At 32.1% G+C, this 8,099-nt stretch overlaps 1 protein-coding gene across 1 annotated transcript; it reads right to left on the bottom strand.

Annotated features, from left to right (window-relative positions):
- Positions 1-2,692: 2,692 nt before the first annotated feature.
- LOC106328015 (serine/threonine-protein kinase HT1) lies at positions 2,693-5,361 on the bottom strand. The gene is made up of 7 exons (XM_013766362.1): positions 5,179-5,361; positions 4,621-5,008; positions 4,230-4,362; positions 3,940-4,135; positions 3,561-3,685; positions 3,322-3,480; positions 2,693-3,237 (listed from the first exon to the last, which is right to left on the bottom strand). Exons 2-7 carry the CDS (start codon positions 4,740-4,742, stop codon positions 2,917-2,919), a joined length of 1,056 nt encoding a protein of 351 aa, XP_013621816.1. The 5' UTR covers positions 4,743-5,008; positions 5,179-5,361; the 3' UTR covers positions 2,693-2,916.
- Between the last annotated feature and the right edge of the window lie 2,738 nt (positions 5,362-8,099).

Genomic DNA, 8,099 nt, shown 5'->3' with positions numbered 1-8,099 from the left:
ATAAGTTTTTTGGTTTGTCATTTAATAAATCAAAAGTTTCTTAGTATATATATAGTTTACATATACTAGAATGGTAAAATATTATATATATATTTTATCGATATACTCTTAAGTAACTAAACCTCAAAAGCATAGGTTAATAAAATAAACAATTTGTTTTGTTGTTCTAGAATTAGATGATTTCTATACCAAACTGATGAATATATACTAGACATACATTTATATTTCGAGTCTGCACTTATATTATGTAACAATTTAATATATTAGATTTGAACACTAACCTGCGAATAAAGTTTTCTTGTGATTTTCTTCAAAAATTTGATTGTTAGATATGTATCTGGAGTGAAATTAATTTTTACAATTGTCTATCTTTTTAAATTGACACTTATGTAATTCACCGAATTCGCAGAATAAGTTAAAAAAAAACAAAACTCATATCAATGAAACAGAAACGAGACTGAATGCACAATTTTATAGAGGTAGAAAATGAAATCACTTATGGAAAGTCAATACTAAACAAATCGAGAGCATAAACCTAATCCTCTTTCGTCATTTTACAATTGATGTTGCATTTGGTTTTGGTGATTGTGTCAGCATCAAAATTTAATTTTTTTTTTGTGCATATGAAGTCTTAAAAATAATTAAGATGATCTGTAATATGTTAACTCTTCAACAACGATGATACATTTAAGAGACCAACATTTTTATTAGTCATTTTACAATCGATAAAGATTGTAGTGTTTCAAAATGTTAAAACCATTTAATGAACAAACATTACTATAAAAAATTTACCCCACGGTTATCATCTAGTATAATGTTATAAAATAACGTTCACAACAAAATCTCATAAACAACTAATACGTAGCGCGCAAAAAACTCACTAATAAAAATAAAAAAATTCCACACTTTTACTAGCATTTTAAGTTTTCACAAAAACAAATATGTAATCATAATATGTGTTTACAGAAACATTTCAAATTATTGAAGACAAAATCAAAATTACCACCGGTGCTGTTGTGCTCCTTGGTTCGATCCACAGTGGGAGGAATGCTTTACGGCATAAATTGTATCAGCGTCGGTTGGGTCACGAGCTTATGAGGATTATTTGGGCGGAAGGTCCACATATCTCCTGGTTATTAAAAAAATAAAAACAAAATAAAAACAAAAAACAAATGACAGGCTTGATAAAGTAAGATGTAGATATACCAAACAACAATTCAAACAAAATATCAGAACTATTCAAAAAATAATAATATATTCAAATATGTAATCATAATAGGGAAATTGGGTGAGATAACACCCAAAAAAAACATAATTCACTATCTAACTAAAATCTCACCATCTCTCCTATTTTCTCTTTCCATCTCTCTCTACCTTCTCTCTACAAAACTAATTTCTTTTTTTTCTTAGCTATTTCACAAATAAGCCCATCATAATATGTGTTTACAAAAAAATTCAAACTATTGAAGAGAAAATCAAAACCGTGTCATATTGTTTACTAATAAAAAAAATTGTGCTTATATATTTGTTGCTACAAACATTTTTTTTCCGAAACGAAGTAAACACGTATATTTGGAAACATAGTGATATCTTTCTTTTTTTTCTTTTGGTGTAACCGTTAAGATTCATACCAAGATTTTTGAGTTTTTTATAGAGTTGTTGCAAAAACATCTTATTAAACAAGAAGAACACATTTTTAGTCAAAAAAAAAAAAAACAAGAAGAACACAACAAGAACAGCAGGAAGTAACAAAGGAGATAGAAGAGAGAAAATGAGAAGGCGGATAGATGAGGCTGGAAACCGATGCCTGGACTTAGCTGAAGGGATCTTAACATTTGTTAATTAATAATCTAGAAATTAAAAAAAAAAAACAGAATAAGAATAGGATCTGAGAAAAATAAGATAAGAAGAAAAAAGAAAAAAGGGTTCTACTAATTTGTATTCTATTTATGTTTTGGTTAGAAAATAAAATAAAATAAGTTACTGAAAATGTTCTAAGAGTACAAAGTGTCATATTCCATCTGTTTCATAATAAATGTCATTTTAACATTTTTTCTGTTACATAAAAAAGTCAATTTGTAATTCCAATGCAAATTATACTTATTTTCAACTGAAAATTAATTGAAAACTGCATTGATTTTATATATTTTATTTATCTCATATACTGTTGCTCAGAAAAATGTAATTAATAATAACTTATATATATTTCATCCAGTTTCTTAGTCGGCGTGAAAAACGTTAGGCAATTATTTAGAATTGAGAATTGGAGGGAGTATAAGATAAGGCAATATTAGAATGTGAGACTTTACAAAACTTACATTACCAAGATTGAACCGTTGTCGTAAAGGCCATAAAATTTATTCACGTACCATTGAAGTATTGAACTGCTGTAACACGTTAACATACTTATCATAAAACATATAATATTTTTATATTTATCTCAAAATCAATAAAACTGTTCAAAATTAATTTCTTAATCTTAGATTTTTTTGTTAATGCACTAGGGGGTCCATCCCATCTGTCCAATTTTGAACATGGTTTTTACCAGTCTCGGTTTGATTATGAGCCTTTCCTTTCTGTAAAAACGCGTTGGTTTTTTAATTTTCGTGTATGTACAACATATTTTCCTCTGAGTTTTATAATCCAAGATATACAAAAGTGTAAATTCAAATTAACACAATTAAAATAAATATGAACTTAAAAATACATTTTTCTTCTTTACTTCTACTTTTAATTCATCACAATTACATAGCTGTTTTATTTATATAGATAAACAATTCTTTTTTTTCTTCTCCAAATTCATAGAGGGAGGATGTTATTACATCATTAATTCATCATTTTAAGTGGTCTACCAAATCTCTGGTACTAATCCAGAGCAAAACAAAAACTGTTTCTCTCTCTCTCTGATCAAAGGTGTTAATAACATTGATTGAAGCAGAAAAACAAACCTTTTCGTTTGTCTTCAGTTTTAGCCTTTGGAGTTTCCCCACATTCATCAAGCTTGGTAGCCATCAAAGAGCTTGTTCCAGGAGAATCCGGTGGCAATAGTGAGTTCTTAGAAGCTAGAATCCTCTGTGGAATAGCGGACAAAGCTGGAGATCCAACTTTGGAGAGATAGTTAAGTAGTAACTGAATGATCTGAGTGAAGTTTGGCCGAGCATTCGGATCCTCATTCCAGCATGATGTTACAATGACTCCCAAATCCTCTGGCAAGCTCTCAGCGCTTGGCCTCACATTCTGTAAAAATAAATGTCAAAACACAAATAGTAACGTTATGCCAAGAGAAGCAAAAAAAAAAAAAAAAAAGGAAGTGGGACACACTTTAAAGGCGGCTGCATATGCTGCTTGGAGATTGGACATTCCCTCAAAAGGCAATTTGTTGTGTAAAAGTTCCCAGAGAACGATTGCAAAGCTATATGCGTCCACTTTATTGTTGTAATGCTTCTTCTCTCCTAATCGAAGAGTTACCGTGCTGTACAACTAAAACATCCGCAAAGATTGTTCTATTTTAAGTAACTGTAGAGAAGAAATGAACAAAATCTGTGAAATGATAAAAGAACCTCAGGCGCCATCCATCGGTATGTTCCAGTCTCAGCCGTCATCATCTCAGTCAGTGACTCTTCTCTTGCTAATCCAAAGTCTGCTAGTTTTACTGTTTTGTGGTCTGCAGTTAAAAGCAAATTCTCTGCAAGATAGTAGAAAAAGATCTTTTTTTAACCACTCAACACCAAGATTAAATCTAATCATAACCAGAATATTAAAAGCACTTGAAGCGCGTGTGGTGTCAGACAAAAAAGAAAGAAAGATTCTTTGTGATTGAGATCTGAGCATGTGGTTTCCATGAAACAAGGTGTTTTTGCTAATATTTTAAGTAGAGATCATTGAATGATAGAGACGTATCTGTTTAAAGAAATGTTTTTTTTTTTTTTAATAATTTACCAGGTTTGAGATCACGGTGAATGATCCCATGGGAATGCAAGCATTCCATGCCACGAGCAATATCAAGCGCAAAACCAATAGCCACAGGAGTCTCCAAACAAGCTGGTCTCAAGTTTACAAGATATTTACGCAGTGTACCGCCTTGAAGAAGTTCTGTAACTATCACCATTACAGGCTCCTTGCAAGCACCAATGAACTGTTTTCACAAGACAAAAAGACATGTAAAAACCTTTTTAAACCCATTACTGAAGCCAAAAATCACTTATAGAGATCTCAAGAAAAAACAGAACCTTAACCAAATTCTTGTGTTGAACTCTTGAGAGCATTTCTACTTCTCTTAGAAATCTTGAATCCCTCTTTGCAATTTCTTCTGGCGTTTCTCCTCTGTGAATTATCTTTATTGCAACTGTCTGATTCTTGTATCTATCTCAGATCCAAAACACAGTAGAAATCCATTAACAAACTCAATTTCAGCATTTTTCCACAAATGCAAATCAAGAACCAAACAAACATTCTCCAATTTCAATCTTCTTACATAGGCAAATCCACAGAGATGTGTTTACTAAACAAGCATTATAAAGAAGAAACACTATGCTTCAGTTCCCAAAATTCAAAATCTCAATAATCGCTTCAGCTGAAGTAACAAAAAAAAAACAAGAAAAAGAAGATAAAGTAGCTTACTTTCCCTCGTATACTTTGGCATGAGCTCCTTCGCCAATCTTTGGGCCCACAAAGAGAAGTTGAGGATCAATTTCCCATTTGGGTTCTAATCGGTATCCATTCAAAGAATCCATAGCAAGCATTTACCCAAGCACCTGATTACTTCAAAGCAACCACATTTTTTCCTATCTGAAAATACCAAAGACTTTCCTTTTTTTTTTTCTCACTCTCTCTCTTTCTTGATTTGTAATTCTGAAGATTTAGAAGGGCTCACAAAGGCAAAGAAGAGAAGAGATAAGTAATGGCTAACATGGCCTTGATGAGGCAAAAGCAAGTATCTTCACATGTCCGTAAATTAAGCTTAACCTTAGAGAGAGGAGAAGGCGACACCAGGCAAGCTCTCCCCCAACTAATAAAAGTTATTATATAAAATATATGTTAAAATACAAGAGTAAATAAATCTTTTTTTTCTTCAAAAACACAGTGGATAAGATGGAAGAATCTTTGACAAAACAAAGAGAGAAACAGAGGAAGAAATTAAACGCTTGATCTAACAAGAACCTAGAGGAATTCACTTGCCTCAAACTCCTTTGCGTTTGGAGGTTTGTTTAATTTGTCCTTGATGGTGGTAATAGCAGAGCCTTCATCTTGATGTGGAGACTGCGAGGCAGGAGAGAGAATCTGAGAGACTTGTGACGGATCTAGAAATTTAATTAGATGGTAGCACATAAATGTTTTAATTTAATTATAAGATAAATTTATCGAAAATATAATATAACGTAGAAATGAAAACTAAATTGAAGTAGTTTACGGTAGGACTGGACAAAAAATCTGAATCAGAAGAACATAACCATGCCCTATCCAAAAAAGTAGTATAGAGTCAGAATCGAAATTGATTAAATATCCGAACGGGTTAAAAATTTTGATATCTAAAGAATTGGAACCGAAATATTTCGGGTACCTGAGTATATCTGAAATAGATTTATATATCTTCTTATATAAATATATTTTAGATTTAATATCTACTAAAACATCTAAAATATATAAAATACTTGAAAATATATACAAATAGTCAAAAGTAAATGTCTAAAATAGTTAAAATATACTCAAAACACTAAAAATACTTGAAATATCTATTAATTATCTATCCAAATATTCAAACCAAATCAAATTATATGTTAAGTTTAGGTATTTTGACATATGTTATTCAAATTTGTGTGCAATATATTATTTTGTTTATAGATTTTGAGAAATTTAAAGTATATAAAGAATTTTTAAATTTGAAAAATAATTTAAATTAGTTATCCGAACCCGCAAAGATCCAAACCAAACCCGAACTGAAACTTAGAAATACCCGAATGGTACTGAAATCTTTGACCCCAAAAATCCAAAATCCGAATAGACCCGAACCGAACCCGAATGGGTACCTGAACGTCCACCCTTAGTTTACAGCCAAACAAAAAACCTATAAACCTTTTTTTTTGCTAAGCATCCTAAAATAAACCTAAAAACCTAATATAATAAAAGTAATGCATAATTTTATTAAGTTATTCTCTCATTCGTCATATTTTGAAATTATTATCACTATGTCTTTTGTTATTTTATCAGAATGCTTTTTTCAGTATGACAATTAGGGAGATTAGAAAAAATGATTTAAATTTGGTAATCCTATAAATATTATCTGAGAAGTGATTTTTTAATTTTGTTTATATGTTTTTTCTACAAACATTTTCAGCAAAAAAAATGACATGACACACTGCAATTATGACATGGCTTATGTTTAATTGTGACATGAACAATAACATTTAATGTTAATTTATATTTTAGATAATTTTTTTAAAATATGGTAGTATCTTATGTATCATCATTAAAGTAAATATATTCAAAGGATCGGGCCTTGGCAAATGAGGAATGGCATACGCTTTTCCCATGTTCCTACATAAAATATTTGAGGTTAGTGGGCTTTGACCATCGTCCTGGTCGCTATTTTGGAGGATAATTTTTCAAAGAAAAAAAGGGACAGTTCAGGTTTGATAAGAGATGGATCGGACAAGAGGACCTTATGGAATCAATTGTGACAGGCTGGACAGAAAACCAGGGAAGGCAAATTGAGGACTTTGTTACAAAAATTAATAATTGTCGCCATGAAATTTCCTCATGGCGAAAAAATAATCAGCCATATGGGAATGACAAAATTAAAAATCTTCAACATGCACTGGAGGAAGTTCAAACAGGTAACAATAGATCACAAGAAGAGATTCTTGAAGTTTCCAGGAAGTTACAAGAGGCTTATAAGGATGAGGAGGAATATTGGCATCAGAAAAGTCGGAATATGTGGCACTCATCTGGAGATCTTAATACCAAGCTCTACCATGTTCTAACAAAGTAGCGTAGGGTCCGCAATAAAATTGTGGGTCTTCATGCTGAAATGGGTAACTGGATAACTGAGGAGAATGAAATTGAGAAGGTGGCGGTTGATTATTTTGAAGGTCTGTTTAGTTCTACCACTCCAACAGAGTTTGATAGTTTTTTGGAAAAGATAGTGCCGTCTATTTCCCCCAAATGAATCAAATATTATTGAGAATAACAACAGAGGATGAGGTCCGACAAGTTTTATTTATGATGCACCCGGAGAAAGCGTCAGGTCCGGATGGAATGACAGCCATTTTTTCAGCATTCCTGGCATGTTATTAAGAAGGATGTGGTTGAGATGGTGAATAATTTTTTGGTTTCAGGAGATATGGATCTGCGGTTAAATATTACGAATATTTGTATGATTCCGAAAATAGAGAGGCCTACAAGGATGACAGAACTGAGACCAATAAGTCTATGTAATGTGGGTTACAAGATTATTTCGAAAGTTATTTGTCAACGACTGAAAATTTGCCTCCCACAACTAATATCGGAGACACAAACGGCTTTTGTGGAAGGAAGGTTAATATCGGATAATATTCTTATAGCGCATGAAATGTTTCATGGACTGAGAGCCAATAAGTCATGTCAAAATAAGTTTATGGCTATAAAAACGGATATGAGCAAGACGTATGATAGGATCGAGTGGAGTTTTATTGAGGCTCTTCTTCATAAAATGGGTTTTGATCCTCGTTGGATCAACTTAATGCTGGAATGTATATCTTCGGTTCAATATAGGGTCGTTCTCAATGGTCAGCCGCGAGGCCTTATAATTCCCCAGCGGGGCTTACGTCAAGGGGACCCTTTGTCTCCTTATTTATTTATTATGTGTACTGAGGCTTTAATTATGAATATCAAGAAGGCGGAGAGAGTGAAACAATTAACCGGTACGAAGGTAGCAAGAGCTTGTCCATCAATCTCTCATTTGCTATTTGCCGATGATAGTCTTTTCTTTTGTAAGGCAAACAAGGAAGAGTGTCAAATCATTCTCATGATTTTAAAGGAATACGAAGCTGTTTCAGGACAACAAATTAATTTCCAGAAATCCTCAATTCTATTTGAACATAATATCGAAGAATCTAGTCGCC

Source organism: Brassica oleracea, chromosome C3 (genome assembly GCF_000695525.1).
Source record: "Brassica oleracea var. oleracea cultivar TO1000 chromosome C3, BOL, whole genome shotgun sequence".
Classification (NCBI taxonomy): domain Eukaryota; kingdom Viridiplantae; phylum Streptophyta; class Magnoliopsida; order Brassicales; family Brassicaceae; genus Brassica; species Brassica oleracea.
The sequence above is the reverse complement of the archived record's forward strand: the minus strand, read 5'-3'. Positions and strand labels throughout refer to the sequence as shown.